This window comes from Mauremys reevesii, unplaced genomic scaffold (genome assembly GCF_016161935.1).
Source record: "Mauremys reevesii isolate NIE-2019 unplaced genomic scaffold, ASM1616193v1 Contig9, whole genome shotgun sequence".
Classification (NCBI taxonomy): Eukaryota; Metazoa; Chordata; order Testudines; family Geoemydidae; genus Mauremys; species Mauremys reevesii.
Window position 1 is genome coordinate 28,368 of NW_024100906.1, and position 17,589 is coordinate 45,956.

Sequence of the window (17,589 nt, forward strand, 5' to 3'; positions counted from 1 at the left end):
GACCTCTACAGCATGAGAAACCTCTGTGGAAAATAAACAGTTGGGCCAGATTCTGATGTCACATATAGGATTGTAAATCTGGCCCTTACTGATTTAAGTTCAGTCCACCCAAATTTATACTGTAGTAAATGAGATCTGAATGTAGCCCTGACTCCATTGGCTTCATTGGTGCCACTCTGGATTTACACTGGAGTCACTGCAAAAGGAATCTGACTTTGATTCATTCGACTTTGTGGAGTCAGTCCAGATTGACACCAGTGTAGCTAAGACATGAATTTAGCCCACAGATTTCAGAACTCCATTAATTTCTTCTCTTTTCCCTTCCAGGATTGCTACCATTTGATGATGTCTCTTACTCTTCTTGTCTAGAGAGAACAGGAGGTGGGTTGTGCTGATGACAGCTCTGCTCTGGGAAGACATTTCTGAAAACTTTCAGATTTTACTGCATGTCCCATTCCGCTTTTCCTTAGTGTGACCGGCCAACATGAGAGGCTCCCATAACAAATAAACACCTTCAGCCACATTCAGAGCTCAAATACATCAGTATAAATCCAGAGTGACTTCCTGAAGTTAATAGAGATAAGGACAGATTTACACCACAGTAAAAGTGATCAGAATCTGGCCATCATACCATTGATTTTACTCAGGGCTGCCCAGAGGGGGGGACAAGCGGGGCAATTTGCCCCAGGCCCCGCAGGGGCCCCCACGATAGTTTTTTGGGGCCCCTGGAGCGGGGTCCTTCACTTGCTCTGGGGGCCCGGAAAACTCTTGCGGGGCCAGGGCCCCCGGAGCTTCTTCCGCTCCGGGTCTTTGGCGGCGGTGGGCCCTTCCGCTCCAGGGCGGAAGGACCCCCCACCGCCAAATTACTACCAAAGCGGGACCCGCTGCTGAAGTCCTGGGTCTTTGGCGGTAAATCGGCGGTGGGGGGCCCCCCGCCGTGGGTCTCCAGGGCACTTCGGCAGCGGGTTCCAGAGCGGAAGGACCCCCCGCCACCGAATTACTGCCAAAGTGGGGGCCCCCCGCCACCGAAGATCCCAAGCCCCCTGAATCCTCTGGGCGGCCCTGATTTTACTGGGGTCAATCTGGGTATAGCAGGCTTGCTGAGATTGGAACCTGGCACTGTTTCCACTGGTGTCAGTCGGGTCACTCTGAATTTACACGAGGGTCACTGAGATTAGAATCCGGCCCTGACTCCATTCATGTTGGGGTTTGCTCCTGATTTTCTTGTTGTCTCAGAAGACAGATATTGGCTAACATTACTCTTGTGCCTTGATTCTGAGTAAAGTCTCTGTAATAGAAAGCAAGGGAGAGTGCAGTGTGTGTGTCTGTGACCCACTCTCACATTCTGCTCTGGAACTCCAACACAGAATGCAGCCCAGGACAAGTGTTCCCGGGTTGCATCCTGGAACTGGAGTACCTCTGAGCCCTCTGTCTCACCAGCCTGGGCTCCCTCTCGCACTGTGATGCTGTGACAAGCTGCGGGATCTCTCCTTGTCCTGCACTCACACAAACATTCAGAGGCGGGGACACTCCTCACTGAGTTACATGAATGCTCTTGCCAGCCACTCATGAAACAACAATAGTGGGGCTCCAGCCAATTTCCCACAGCTCCCTAGCCTTGCAACCCTGAACTGTACTGTCCTGCCCTGGTTAGAATCCTGACCAATGTAAGTTTGTAACCCAGTCTGCCCCATCCCTCAATGTGGAGAGGACATACACAGGTTTTTGTTAACTCAGCTAAGATTTTGTCATGCACTTCAGTCACACCACAGTGTTTTACGTAAAATCTAAAACAGATTTATTAACTACAGAAGGATAGATTTTAGGTGATTATAAGTGATAAGTGTACAGAACAAAGTAGATTACCTAAGAAGTAAAACAAAATCACAATCTAAGTTCTATGAACTAGACAGGATTTGAATCAAGCAGCGTCTCACCCTGATGGTACAAACAGCTCACCAATCTTCCATACACAGGCTGGGATTCCTCCTTTCCTGCCTTGGACCACTTCCCCCAGTTCACTCTTTCTTTCTGAGCTGTTTCCAGGTGTTGAGTTGTGGCAGGGGCATGAGGCCAAGTGATGAAATCACTTCCCCCTGTTCATAGAATCATAGGACTGGAAGGGACCTCAAAAGGTCATTTAGTCCAGTCCCCTGCACTCGTGGCAAGACTATGTATTATCTAGACCATCCCTGACAGGTGTTTGTCCAACCTGCTCTTAAAAATCCCTGATGATGGGAGATTCCACAACCTTCCTAGGCAATTTATTCCAGTGTTTAACCACCCTGACAGTTAGGAAGTTTTTCCTAATGTCCAACCTAAACCGCCCTTGCTACATCCCAAGACCTCATTAGCTTTTTTCATGGCCATATCACATTGGCGGCTCATAGTCATCCTGTGATCAACCAATACTCCGAGGTCCTTCTCCTCCTCTGTTACTTCCAACTGATGCGTCCTCTGCTTATAACAAAAAATCTTATTAATCCCTAAAAGCATGACCCTGCACTTTTCATTATTAAATTTCATCCTATTACTATTACTCCAGTTTACAAGGTCATCCAGATCTTCCTGTATGATATCCTGGTCCTTCTCTGTATTGGCAATACCTCCCAGCTTCGTGTCATCCACACTTTATTAGCACATTCCCACTTTTTGTGTCAAGGTCAGTAATAAAAAGATTGGTCCCAAAACTGATCCCTGAGGAACTCCACTAGTAACCTCCCTCCAGCCTGACGGTTAACCTTTCATTATGACCCATTGTAGTCTCCCCTTTAACCAGTTCCTTATCCACCTTTCAGTTTTCATATTGATCCCCATCTTTTCCAATGTAACTAATAATTCCCCATGTGGAACCGTATCAAATGCCTTACTGAAATCAAGGTAAGTTAGATCCACTGCATTTCTTTAGTCTAAAAAATCTGTTACCTTCTCAAAGGAGATCAGGTTGGTTTGGCATGATCTACCTTTTGTAAAACCATGTTGTATTTTGTCCCAATTACCATTGACTTCAATGTCCCTAACTACTTTCTCCTTCAAAAATTTTTCAAAGACTTTGCATACGACCAATGGCAAACTAACAGGCCTGTAGTTACCGGATCATATTTTTTTCCTTTCTTAAAAATAGGAACTATGTTAGCAATTCTCCAGTCATACGGTACAAACCCTGAGTTTACAGATTCATTAAAAATTCTTGCTACTGGGCTTGCAATTTCATGTGCCAGTTCCTTTAATATTCTTGGATGAAGATTATCTGGGCCCCCGATTAGTCCCATTAAGATGTTCGAGTTTGGCTTCTACCTCGGATGTGGTAATATCTACCTCCATATCCTCATTCCTATTTGTCATCCTACCATTATCCCTAAGCTCCTCATTAGCCTCATTAAAGACTGAGGCAAAGCATTTGTTTAGATATTGGGCCATGCCTAGATTATACTTAATCTCCACTCCATCCTCAGTGTTTAGCGGTCCTGCTTCTTCTTTCTTTGTTTTCTTCTTATTTATATGGCTATAGAACCATTTTCTATTGGTTTTAATTCCCTTTGCAAGGTCCAACTCTACATGGCTTTTGGCCTTTCTCACTTTATCCCTACATGTTCTGACCTCAATAAGGTAGCTTTCCTTGCTGATCCCTCCCATCTTCAACTCCTTGTAGGCTTTCTGCTTTTTCTTAATCACATCTCTGAGATGATTCCAAGTGATAACAGACAAAACAAAGTGAATTACCAAGCAAAATAAAATAAAGCAAGCAATTCTATGCCTAATACAGTAGGAAAACTGAATACAGATAAAATCTCACCTTCAGAGATGTTTCAATAAGCTTATTTTACAGGCTAGCCTCCTTCTAGTCTGAGTCCAGCAATCACTCACACCCCTGTAGTTACTGTCCTTTGTTCCAGTTTCTTTCAGGCATCTCATTGGGATGGAGAGGCTATCTTTTGTGCCAGCTGAAGACAAAATAGAGGGGTCTCCAGGGCTTTATATAGTTTCTCTTTTGTGTGTGGAACCCCCTGTGTAGAATCCCCTCTACAAGATGGAGTTTGAGTCACATGGGCAAGTCACATGTCCATGCATGACTTAGTTCTCTACAGGAACCTTCACAGGAAAGCTCAGATGTGGACTGGCATCTGTCAAGTTCATTGTTAGCTCAAGTGCTTCTTAATTGGACACTTACTGAGAATAGTCTATTCTCAGTAAGCTGACCAACTGCTTCACTGAGGCTACTTAAAATCAAACAAGTACATAGCCAATATTCATAACTTCGAATACAAAAATGATATATGCATGTAAATAGGATGACTATATCCAGTAGATCATAACCTTCACAGAGATATGTTACATGGTATATCTAGCATAAAACATATTCCAGTCATGTCATATTCACATCTATAAGCATATTTCTATAAAGCATTATGGGGTGCAGCATCACGGGGGGCTGAAAATTGGACACAATACTCCAGATGTGGCCTCACCAGTGCCAAACAGAGGGGAATAATCACTTCCCTCAATCTGCTGGCAATGCTCCTACTAATGCAGCCCAATATGCTCTTAGCCTTCTTGGCAGCAAGGGCACACTGTTGACTCATATCAAGCTTCTCGTCCACTGTAATCCCCAGGTCCTTTTCTGCAGAACTGCTGCCTAGCCAGTTGGTCCGCAGCCTGTAGCAATGCATGGGATTAGTCTGTCCTAAGTGTAGGATTCTGCACTTGTCCTTGTTGAACCTCATCAGATTTCTCTTGGCCCAATTCAATTTGTTTAGGTCACTCTGGACCCTATCCCTACCCTTCAGAGTATGTACCTCTCCACCCCCTATCTTAGTGTCATCCACAAAATTGCTGAGGATGCAATCCATTCCATCATCCAGATTATTAATGAAGATGTTGAACAAAACTGGCCCCAGGACAGACGCCTGTGACACTCTCCTTGATACCAGCTGCCAACTAGACATGGAGCCGTTGATCACTACCCATTGAGCTCAATGATCTAGCCAGGTTTCTATCCATCTTATAGTCCATTCATCCAGCCCATACTTCTTTAACTTTCTGGCAAGAATATCGTGGGAGACCGTATCAAAAGCTTTGCTAATGTCAAGGACTATCACATCCACTGCTTTCCCTTCATCCACAGACCCAGTTATCTCCTCATAGAAGGCAATCTGGTTGGTCAGGCATGACTTGCCCTTGGTGAATCCATGCTGACTGTTCCTGATCATCTTCCTCTCCTCCAAGTGTTTCAAAAGGGTTTGCTTGAGGACCTGCTCCATGATTTTTCAAGGGACTGAGGTGAGATTGTAGTTCCCTGGATTCTCCTTCATCCCTTTTTTGAAGATGGGCACTATATTTGTCTTTTTCCAATTGTACAGGACCTGCCTCATGAATTTTCAAAGATAATGGCCAATGGCTGTGCAATCACATCAGCTAACTCCCTCAGCCCCGTCAGATGCATTACATCTGGTCCCATGGACTTGTTTATGTCCAGCTTTTCTAAATAGTCCTTAATCTGTTCTTTCACCGCTTAAGGCTGCTCACCTCCTTCCCATATTGTGATGCCCAGTGCAGCAGTCTGAGAGCTGACCACCTCTGTGAAGGCCGAGGCAAAAAAAGCATTGAGGACTTCAACTTTTTTCACATCATCTGTCACTAGTTTGCCTCCCCCATTCAGTAGGGTCCCCCACTTTTTCTGACCTTCTTCTTGTTGCTAACGTACCTGTAGAAACCCTTCTTGTTACACTTCACATCCCTTGCTAGCTGCAACTCCAATTGTGCCTTGGCCTTCCTGATTACACCCCTGCATGCTCGAGCAATATTTTTATACTCCTCCCTAGTCATCTGTCCAAATTTCCACTTCTTGTAAGCTTCCTTTTTGTGTTTAACCTCACCGAAGATTTCACTGTTAAGCCAAGTTGGTCTCCTGCCGTATTTGCTATTTTTTCTGCACATTGGGATGGTTTGTTCCTGCACCCTCAATAAGGCTTCTTTAAAATCCAGCCAGCGCTCCTGGACTCCTTTCCCCCTCATATTAGCCTCCACAGGGAAACTGCCCATCAGTTCCCTGAGAGAGTCAAAGTCTGCTTTTCTGAAGACCAGGGTCTGTTTTGTGCTGCTCTCCTTTCTTCCTTTTGTAACGAAGAAAAATATTGTTGAAAAGGAACCTCTAGATATTGAACCTGGCCCTGGTTGCTGCTGGGTCGACCTGAGAGTAGGATTACATGTATAGCTACATTCAAGCTGGAAAGTGCAATTTCCAGCTTGAAGGCATGTACTCACTTTAGCTCTGATCATGGTGTTGGTTTAAAAATAGCAGTGTAGCCACAGTGGTGCAAGTGGCGGGACAGGCTAGCTTCCCTGAGTATATATGTAGGGTCTCAAATGGGAATGTATTCGTGGCAGCTAGCCCCTTCCACCGCTGCTACACAGTTATTTTTAGTGCACTAGCTCCATTAGTGCTAGCATGAGTGTGTCTCCTCAAAATGCAAGTTCTGTCTCCCAGCTGAAATACCTGTAATCTCTCTCCATAAGGACATTTCACAGAGTTTGATTGCAGGGGGAGTTCCTCTTGTTCTGCCTGTAACACACTAAAGCAGGGGAGGTCCTGGTGGCATAAAAACATTTTATGTCAGATTCTGATGTCAGTGACTCCAGTAAAAACCTGGAGTCACCTTACAGTAACTTTGATCAGAATCTGGCCCTGACTCCACTGACCTCAGTGGGGTCCTTCCAGATTAACACGGGGGTCAATATGATCTGAATCATACCTACAGACTTGAGTAGATAGACTGCCATTGCAGGAAAGTAACCGAGCTCTGACTTTGCCCCCTCCCCCGACTCTGCGGCTTATAGATAGATCTACCTGTCATGTGTGACACACTTTCCAATTTAGCATAATTCAGCAAAGTGTTGACTGTAACTATATCGATACAAACCAGGTTGAAATTGGCTGCGGAGCATCCACACTGGGTGGGAAAAAGCTCATTTTAAATAGGGTTTTTAAACTGATTTAAAGTAAAGCTGTTGTAGCATTGAATGTTGACAAGGCCTAAGGGAGTGTAGAATTCTTATGTGCTAGTGTTCTATGTCTGCTGCTGCTTCGAGTGATTGCATATCTGCATGCCACTCTTGGTGTGCATGTGCCCTGAGCACAGTGGTTGGAAATTTTCTCCTCAGTGGTACCTGTTGGGGCAGCTCAAGCACCCACTGCTGCCACATGCCGCTGGCACCGGTATTACGCATGTGAAATCTCTCTCGAAGAAAAAATGGTTACTGACCTTTCGTAACTGTTCTTCGAGCTGTGTTGCACATGTGCATTCAGTGACCTGGCCTCCCACCCCTCTGCATCAGAGCTTCAGGAAAGAAGGAACTGAGGGGGCGTACAGTTGGCTTGGTACTTTATACCAGTGCTAGCAGCCCCAGTGGGCACCACGCAGGGAATACATTCCGTAAACTGAGCGCAGGGTGTGCGCACACCAAGAGTGGAATGCATATATGCAATACATCTCAAAGAACAACAGTTACAAAAGGTCAGTAACCCTTTTTTTTCCTGTCTACAGAATAATTGACAGTGCTCAGGCTGCTGGTGTCCTTTGATCACTGCCCACCGGGCTGACCAGGATTTTCTCCTTGTTCTCCCCTATTTGTACCTGTTGCTCCTGTCTTCTACTCAGCTTGTCAGCTCCTTGGGGTGGGGACTGCCTTTTTATTCTCAGCATTGTGAAGTGTTCGCTCCATTCAGGGTCCAAGTTCTCCTCCAGGGAGAGCGCCACAATTTCACGAGGAAGTCTCCTTTCCCTTCATGCTTTCTCCCATGCTGCCTCTCAGGCTTGGGAGGAGCTCCCATAAACATCTGCAAACCTATCTTGTTATTGTTGGTAAGGACGCATGGCCGTCCCTCCTTGTCAATTTCTGAGGCAGGCTATGTCTCTTTGCAGTCATGCCCCTGTCGTGGCACGCACTCAGAGGGGAATTAGCTGTCTGTAAAGCTGAGGCTGCCCAAGGTGGGCCAGGCAGCAACGAGCCTAGGCGCCAGGCCCTCAGGAAAGGTGGGGCAGAAACAGTCGGTTGGCTCTGGCCTGCAGTCAGGGCAGAGCAGCCAGAAACAGTCAGGTGTCCTGGCTTTGGTGGACTGCCAACAAACACAGGCCTTGCAGCCTAGAGTGGGGAGGCTGCCACCCCAGGGTTAGGGTGACAGGGGGTAGGGGGACCCGGGCGCACCCTATTCCACCAGATGCCAGCCCAGGGCCCTAACAGTGGCAGAGTGCTCCACCACTGGGTCAGCAGGGATCCACCGGCAACAGGCTGACCTAGTATCAGGCCAAAGCCCAACCAGACTGTCATCTAGTTCCCCTGGGCTTCTTCCTACTTTCCCCTTGATGGTTACCTCCGTTCTGCGGGTGTGCTCCGTCTCCCCGTGACAGGTGGCCAGCGGCAGCCCCAGCATCTCCTCCGTGTCTCGGTTGACCAGCAGCTCTGGCACGTCCTTGGTACAGCTGGGGTCCTTTTCAGGCTCCAGCACCAAGTGGGATGCGTCCGTCTCCCTCAGCGGCTCCAGCTCAACTGAGCTTCAGGGCTCGCATTTTATACTTCCACATCCTATCCTGCCCCTAAGTCTCCAGTGGAGTGGGTATGGTCTTCCTAGCTCTGCAACCCAAGGGGTGGGTTGTGGTCCCTCCTTGTCAATCTCTGAGGGAGGTCACTCCTCCTTGTCACATTGTCATAGACCAGGACACAAGCAGTCAGGCCTAGTAGTCACAGCTGTAGTTGTCATACCTATTGGTCAGAGTGGGAGTCAGGACGCAGAGCTGGAGACGGAGTCAGGAGTCAAGCCAAGGGTCAGACCTTGAGTCAGTAGCTAGGGGTGGGTCGTAGAAGCAAGAATCAGGTACAGGCCAGGGTCCAGTACAGCAGCCAGACAGGGCTTCACCTATTTGCTCCTATGCCTCCTTCTGTCTTAAATAGTGGGTGTGAGCAATCAAAGAGAGTGGACATCTCCTCCAAACGGGAGCTTACTGGGCGCAGTGATGGTTGACCAGCCCACGTTCCTTGCAGTGACTTACAAGCGGCTGGGTGGTGGCTGTGATCTGCGGACACCCAAACCTGGGACTGACCCCTCACAATTATTCTTTTTTAAAACTCTCATTTGCCATGATGACTATGTAAAACTCAACAGCAGCGAGGCTGCTGCTGGGCTGAGACTGCAACTTGTGATGCTAATCAATATTGCCTCATTGTTTACTTGTTCTCCCCTGTCGGTCTGTCCGTCTCCACCTGGTGTCTCTTGTCTTAGATTATTAGTTATTTGGGGCAGGGACTGTCCTTTTGTTCTGTATCTGCATAGCACCTAGCACAATGGGCTCCTGGGCCATGACTGGAGCTCCTAGGTGCTACAGTAATACAAATAAATAATAATAATAATAGTAATAATAATAATTATACTTTGCCCAGGTGTAAATGATGACAGGAGGCGCAAAGTGCTGGAGAATCAGCTCCTCTATTTAAATTTAAGCCCCACTGTTCCAAAGGAGCTAGAGATTTTGGGAGCTTCCATTTTTGACACACCACAAAGAGCCCTAATTTTCATGGGGCAGGTGCTCCTCACTTTTTGACTATCCCCCTTTAATGTATGTCAGGCTGGGCACCCTGGAAATGTGAAGCATGTTGTGGACATCACTGGTCACTATGGGAAATCTTGTTCTTCAATTGAATTGCTGTGTGTTTATTAATAATTCCTTCCTCTCACTCTCAGAAATCACCTGTGAGAAGGTGCAACCTCTTTCCACTGCTCCCGTGGCAGAAGGAGCCACAGGTGAGCAAGACTGACCTTACCAGGGATGGGAGGGGTATTGATGACATCTCACGGGAGGTTGTATGGAGGCCAGTGCTCTGTCTCCTCTGGTTGACCTTACAGCTCTGATCACGTCCATCCTCTAGTCAAGATCCCTTCACTGACTCCCATTTGCCGCCTGTATCATACTCAAGGCCTTGATTCCGCAAAGCACTTATGCACATCTTTAGCATTAAGCACACGAGCAGCCGCATTCACTTAAAGTTAAACCCAGGCTTAAGTGTTTTGCTTAGTCAGAGACCAAATCACCTTCCAAGTTCTGCCCTGGTCACCATTCCCCCTCCCACTGCTCCACACAAAGTATGTGACTATTAGGGCTGTCAGAAATTGGATTTTTTATTTATATTATATAATAATAATTAATATTGGAAAAAGTGTCTGTTTCCTGTGGAAATGTTTGTTTTTTCATAAAAAATCATAATGCCTGAAAACTGAAAAGTTTTGGGGTTTGGCCAAAAACAAACATTTCACCCAAAAACTGTAATATTTTGATTCTGAAACGCCACTGCTGTCCCTCATGGGAAATGTAGTTTGGGTGTCTCATGCTCCCATTCTCATCTGTGGGCCAGGTCCCAAGGATGGACTACCTCTCCCATAATGCACCACCTCGCTTTGCCCAGAGGCGAGACCATGGTGCATCATGGGAGATGTTGTCCAACCAAACAGAATAAATTGTCTCCTGCCCTTTTTGGCTTCTTTAAAACAGATAAAAGGAGTCTGAAAGGGTTTATTTTTCATTAGCTTAGTTTTCTGGATTATTTTTTGCATTAGAAACTCCAACCCTGTTTACATTGCAAGATGTCATGGTGACTGGAGATCTAATGAAATGATGACGGCATGTAACAAGATACCATAGCGATGGGCATGGTAATAGAATAGAACAGGTTTGAAATTTGGTAGGTGAAAGAGAAGCAGCTAGAGTATGAACAGGATTGATTCTGGGCTTTTATAGACCTAGAGAAGGCAGACAATACAATGGACAGAAGGATGTTCACACCAGTGCTGTGGAAATAGGGAGCATCCGAGGACTTAATAACGCTGGTGAATGCCCTATATAGATCCCCTAGAACAGTGATCTGAGCATGCTTTGGAATAACAAGCTCCTTCGAAGCATAGCGTGACTGCACAAGGGGTTGTCCCTCAGTCCACTGCTGGTGGATTACATCAGCAGGAAGATTTCAGTGGGGAAAAAACAAGAAGCTGCCATAAAGAGATGACATACCAGTAAGATGTAGAGGAAATTGTAAACCAGAGGTATGACCAGCTAAGATGTTATGGGATGAAAATAAGCATGACTACGGCTGAGGTCATGTGGATTGATAGAGATGCCAAAGGGAAGCTGGATATGGAGATTAATGGAATGAGACTAAACTAGGCTGATCAGTTCAAGTATCTTGGTGACTGGGTCACAAAAGATGATAAGACTGAACATGAGATGCAGCTGAGAGTGGGGAGTGCTGGAAGAGTGCGAAATAACACATCAGTTGTTGTGTCTGGCAAATGTATACCACTGAGACAAAAAGCCCAGCTGTACAGAACAGCGATGTGCCCCGCAATGCTGCACAAGGATAGGCAGTAAAGAGACGGCAGGTTAAATGCCTACAGGGGTTGACGCTGAGATGTCTTTTTGCAAGAGTAAAAAGAGGTCTACGAAGAGACAGATTTTGAAATGAAAGCATTAGGATAGAAGTGAAAGTCTGACGTGGCAGACAAAATGCAGAAGCACGACTTCACTGGTTCAGACACACACAAAGGATAAAGAGGACCTAGTGAAGCTAACACCCAGGAGAGGATTCTTTTAGAATTATTTCAGGGTGTCCGCAAACATGGACAAGGATGATCCAGTGGATACAGTGTATTTAGATTTTCAGAGAGCCTTTGACAAGGTCCCTCACCAAAGGCTCATAAGCAAAGTAAGCTGTCACGGGGTAAGAGGGAAAGTCCTCTCATTGATAAGTAACTGTTAAAAGATAGGAAACAAAGGGTAGGAATGAAGGTCAGTTTTCAGAGCGGAGAGAGTTAAATACCAGGGTCCCACAAGGATCTGTACTGGGACCAGTGCTGTTCAATATATTCGTAAATGATCTGGAAAAAGGGGTAAACAGTGAGGTGGCAGAGTTTGCAGACAATAGAAAATTACTCATGATAGTAGTCAGCTTTGGACTTAACTAAGAGTTACAAAGGGAAGTCACTAAACTGGGTGATTGGGCAACAAAATGAAAGATGATATTCAGTGTTGATAAATGCAAAATAATGCACATTCGAAAACACAATCCAAACTAGAGTTACAAAACGATGGGGTCTCAATTAGCTGTTACCACTCAAGGAAAAGATTTTGGAGTCATTGTGGATAGTTCTCTGAAAACGTCCACTCAATGAGCAGCGGCAGTCAAAAAAGTGAACAGAACGTTACGAACCATTGGGAAAGGGGTAGATAATAAGACAGAAAATATCACAATGCCACTAAATAAATCCATGGTGTGCCCACACCTTGAGTATTGCACGCAGTTCAGTTGCCCCATCTCAAAACATAGATATGTGAATTGGAAAAAGTACAGAGAAGGACAACACATATGATTAGCGGTATGGAACAGCTTCCATATGAGGAGAGATTTATATGATGGGGCCTGTTCAGCTTAGAAAATCAACAACTAAGGGAGGATAGGACAGAGGTCTGTGAAATCATGAGTGGTGAGGAGAAAGTGAATAGGCTAGTGTTATTTACCCCTTCACATAATACAGGAACCAGGGACCGCTCAATGACATTAATAGGCAGCAGGTTTAAAACAAACAAAAAGAAGTACTCCTTCACACAACATACAGTGACCTGGTGGAACTCATTGCCAGGGGATGTTGTGAAGGCCAAAAGTATAACTGGATTCAAAAAAAGAATAAAATAAGTTAATGGAGGATAGGCCCATCAATGGCTATTAGCCAAGATAGTCGGGGACACAACCCCATGCTCTGGATTTCCCTAAACCTCTGACTACCAGAAACTGGGACTGGACAATGGGGGATGGATCACTCGATAATTGCTCTGTTCTGTTCATTGCCTCTGAAGCACCTGGCATTGGCCACTGTTGGAAGACAGGGTATTGGGCTAGATGCACCATAGGTGTGACCCAATATGACCATTCTTATGAAAGAGAAGCTGAGAAAGTAATGGATGGATTTAATCAAAGAAGGTGGATGTTAGTGTTGCCTTGAACAGACAAAGCTGGTGGAAGCTTGCACGACTTGACTCCAGATGATGGATAGAATAGACTAGAATGAAGGTAGGAATAGATTAGAATAGAACCACAAGAATCAAGTCAGCATTTGACAGAGGAAGAAATTTTCAGACTGTTTGAAATAGTTTGTTTGACTGTTTTTCTTAATCCTCATTTAATTGCAGTGCCTAATAAACAGTTGACAGAAAGCAAGTCTGTATTAAAGATTCAAACACGTGTGCTCACAGCACACATTCACTAAGATTGCCACATTTTACAAGCCCAAAGAATGATTGCATGAGAGAAAAAAAAGTTATACTTGAGATGTGTTAGATGAAATATTTTCCCCTGTAGGAGGAGTAGAGGTGAACATCAGAGAAGATTCCACAGCAGGTCAAGGAAGAAAGGACAAATGCAAGTTATGTCCAACAGAGGAGGTATCTGTCCATCTCCCTCCCTAGGTTCATCCAAATCCATCCATCCCTAACCTCTGTCTGTCCATCCATCCATCCATTTCTCCCTCTATATAATCCCCACAGTCCTTCTGGCGTGCTGCTAATCACCTGCTCCCCCAAACTAGGATCTCTTGGTCACCTGGGGAATACCCCATGGGAATGACTGAGCGTGAAGCTAGAATCCAGCTGATCATGGAGTCCCCTGTGCCAGCCATGCTGCCAGGGTCCCAGGCCACGGAAACAGCTCCAAGCTCCTGGCCACAGCTGCCCAGGTTACCTCCTCACAAGTGCTGTGCAAGGGGAGATCCCCAGGGAAGCTGCCTTAATGCCTGTTCCTGTGTTTTAGGATCCTCCACAAGAAATGAACCCAGAGATTTTCCAGGGCCCAGATGGGAACCAGGAGACATACAGGTGGGACCTGGGGCTGGGAGTTCAGTGTCACCCCCTCTGCAGGAGCCTGTGTCTGGGAGCGCAGGCCAGCTCCTATTGCACTGAGTGTGCAGTGTCCCGTGGGGAAGGGCTCCATGTAACAAATACAATTACTACAATAGACTCAGCAAAGCACTACTGAGTGTGTGGATGAGGCTGCTCCTCCACTGGAGAGGATCTCTCTAGTTGAGAGGGACGGAAACTTGAGTTCGTAGTGCCATCCCATAACACAGGGCTGTAACCCCCTGCAGACTGTGCCAGGGTGGGGACGAGAGCCTCCCTTTGTTACACGAGGGAGCTATGAATTCTCTCACTGACTGTGGGAGGGGAGTGAGGTCTAGCAGCTTAGAGTGGTAGGGCAACAGTCAGGACACCGGGGTTCAATCCCTGGCTCTGGGAGAGCAGTGGGGGCTAGTGGTCAGAGCTGGAGGACATGAGTCCTAGGTGACATTGACAGCTCTAACACTGATTAGCCGTGTGGCCTTGGTGACAAGTCATTTCCCCCTTCTCTGCCTCAGTTTCCCCATCTGTGAAATGGGGGTAATGTTACTTACCCAGTGGGATTTATGTTGCTTAAGTCATGATCACATGTAAAGCCCGTAAGTCCTTTGATGGTGGGTGCTAGGCAGGGGAGAGGGGTGTTACTAATTTCACCTATTTCCCTTTCAGTTAGAAAGTCTGGGATAAATAGAAGTGATGCCACCCGTTTTGAGTGAGATCAGGAGCTGGGAGGATCCATCTAGCACTGCTTAACCTTGCTCTTCCCTCTCCCTTTCTCCCCGTGCCATGCAGGGTTCACCTCCCTGGGGCAGGCTCGTTCCGTTGCTCTGAAACTGAACTGGGATTTGAAGTGAGGGCAGCCGTGACCGTCCAATACAGATACAACTCCTGGGATCAGCATCTGAGAGAATGGAGCACTCCTGAATGGTTGGTGATTGGCCCTTTGTTCAACATCCAGGCAGAACCGGCCACGGCCGTGGCAGCCGTTCACCTCCCACACGTCCTGTGCCTGGCAGGTACGGTAGCTAAGAGCTATAAATGGCTTCCATGCCCTGACTGACCCCACTGTCACCACTACATGTGCTGCAGGCAGCTTATTTATTGATTTTTAGTGTGGTAGCACCCAGAGCTGCTGGTCGGGATCAGGGCCCTGTGGTGCTGGGTGCTGAACAAAAACACAGTCTTTGCGGACACAAACACTAAATCAGCCTGTCCAGTTAACCTTGTGTTGAGGGACGTAGTTTGTATTTTTAATTAGGTCAGAGCAACAAAGTTAGTGCTCTCGGCCTGTCCCCTCAGCGCACGACAAGCTGCCCATTGCTAACAGTCGGCAGTTTAATGGTCACTATCTCGAACCAGGGGTTGCTAGAGTGAGAAGAGTGAGCTGCCATGACTTGAGCTAAAGAGGCAGGCTCTGCCCTTGGACCTGTAGTCGACTCGTACACTCTTTGGATGGGGCACAGAGGGGGCAGCATGACCCACACTGACCAGTGGCTCTGTGTGCATGGCGTTAGGATGTACAGTAAGGCCAGTCTTGTTTCTGCCTGTAAGCTTGTGTAACCCTTCTGCCCCTCTGAGTTGGCAGCAACAAGGGCCGGGTTCAGTATCCAGGGGTTCCGTTTCAATAACGCAATGCAAAACCGGCTCGAGCCCCCACCCAGTGACCTGGGACAATTACCTACCACCCTCCCGGGCGCCTCCAGGAGGCAATACTTCCCCACTCGCAAGCGCGAAGTCTGAGTGTAGCAAAATCCTTTTAATAAAGGAGGAACAAACCAGAAGCAAAACCCCCCTCCAAGTACATTTGGCACTGTCCTTAGGGTCTTAAGTCCAATCACCCCAAAGTCCAACAACCCAAAAGTCTCAGTCTCTGGTCAGTGCCACCCCAGAGTTCAAAAGTTTATCTGCAGAGTTCCCCCCCCCCAGGTGGAAATGGGGGGAGGGGTCGCACACACAGGGTGCTAAGGGACACCTTACGTGGGCCAGGGCCGACTGCCCTGCTTCTCCGTGGAGTTCTGCTGCAGCCTTCACCAGTACTGGCTCCACACCACCAGCTGTGCTGCTCCTCCAGCAGACCCGTGAACCACGTCAGCCGTCCCCCACAAACCGCTCCACACTGCTCACTGTTCCATGGGCTGCTCCAACGTGCTGCAGACTGCTCCACTCTGCCAGCTGCTTGGTGATAGATCTTCAGGCTCTCCCACTACTTAACACAGCACTCAGTGATTTCCGCTCAGTAAGCTTAGTTCTTTTAGTGACTTCAGCTCTTAGTGATTTCAACTTGTAGTAGGAGAGCCCCAGTGCCACATGGCCCAATGTGAATTCAGGTCAGCAACCTCTAGATAGACTCCTAAAGGATTCAAAATTAGCTCTGCTCTTTAACAGTGGAGAGAGGAGGAAGTGCAATTGGTGTTCCAGGCCCTCAAAAGGGGCCCATACCATCAGGTACACACACCAGTCCCCACCCTCTCTCCCTTCACTGGGTTTTGGAACCCATGTCCCTTGGCTAGCAAGTACTATTTAATGTAGGTTGAGTCATTTCTGTCATAAAGCAGTCTCATAGTTCCTCATTCACATAATTAAGGTAACAGCCCCTTTTTTTCCTTCCTGCCCCAATAACAAGGAAATTGGGGATTCCACAGTGTGAAAATAACCATCCCATGCTGCTGTGTGTTATGCTAAGTGGAGTGGGTTTTCCAATGCAAATGTACATTCCTAAAATTCCTTTGCCCACTCCTCATAATGTACCACCAGATGTCAGGGTAGATCTCATCCTGACTCTGCTTACACTTGTGTGGCCGTCCCTTGCTGTCAGTCTCTGAGGGAGGCCACGCCTCTGAGGGAGGCCACGTCATGCACCTGGAACAAGGCAGAGTAAGCGATCTAGGGGCTGTGGGAAGGATGAGCACCAAGCAATCTAGCGTCCAAGCTCAGAGGACAGTAGACCAGCCCAGGTCTCCTGGCCTAAAGTGTCGAGGCTGCCACTCCAGGTGGTAGGGGGACCAGGACCCACCCGACTCCACCGGGACCCAGCCTAGGGTCCTAGCAGTGGCAAAGCGATCTGCCACTGGGTCAGCAGGGATCCAGCTGCAACAAGCTGACATAGCCAGTCATGTAGCCAGACAGTAGTTGGCTGCTCGTGGGCTACTTACTACCCTCCCTGCAGGGTGTACACTGCCATTGGCAATCGCAACCGCTCCTCTGTGTCAGGTCACTTGGGTGCATCCTTGGGACAGCAGAAGTCTTCTGAGGGCTCCAGCAGCTGGCTGGAAGCATCTGTTTCCCTCAGGGGCTCCAGCCCAACTGAGCTACAAGGCCCACCTCTTATACTACCAGTTCCTGTCCCACCCTTCTGCTTCTGGCGTGGTGGCTGAGGCCTTCCTGGTTACTTTCTTGCCTACTTTGCATGGCCAAGTTGTTACCGCAGTTTGAAACTCTGTCCCTTACACTGCGGTCATGAGGTTTCAGAGTCAACATCTCCTTCAGGTGAATTGGGGCAGTTGGCACCTTTCCAGGGGCCAAGATTTTCAGAAATGTATGTCTAAAGTTAGATTCCTAATTCCATGTTTAGGCAGGGCCGGCTCTAGACCCCAGCGCGCCAAGCACGCGCGTGGGGCGGCATTTTCCCAGGAGGGCGGCAGGCGGGTCCAGCGGACCTTCC

General features: G+C 47.4%; 1 protein-coding gene across 1 annotated transcript in view; it reads left to right on the forward strand.

The window, feature by feature from the left end:
• LOC120395007 (caspase recruitment domain-containing protein 8-like) overlaps window positions 1-17,589 on the forward strand; it is a 47,403-nt gene that overhangs the window by 18,773 nt on the left and 11,041 nt on the right. Inside the window, exons 7-11 of the mRNA XM_039519178.1 lie at window positions 328-381; window positions 9,737-9,796; window positions 13,399-13,481; window positions 13,846-13,910; window positions 14,721-14,944. Coding sequence (XP_039375112.1) covers window positions 328-381; window positions 9,737-9,796; window positions 13,399-13,481; window positions 13,846-13,910; window positions 14,721-14,944 — 486 coding nt within the window. The remainder of the gene's footprint in view (window positions 1-327; window positions 382-9,736; window positions 9,797-13,398; window positions 13,482-13,845; window positions 13,911-14,720; window positions 14,945-17,589) is intronic.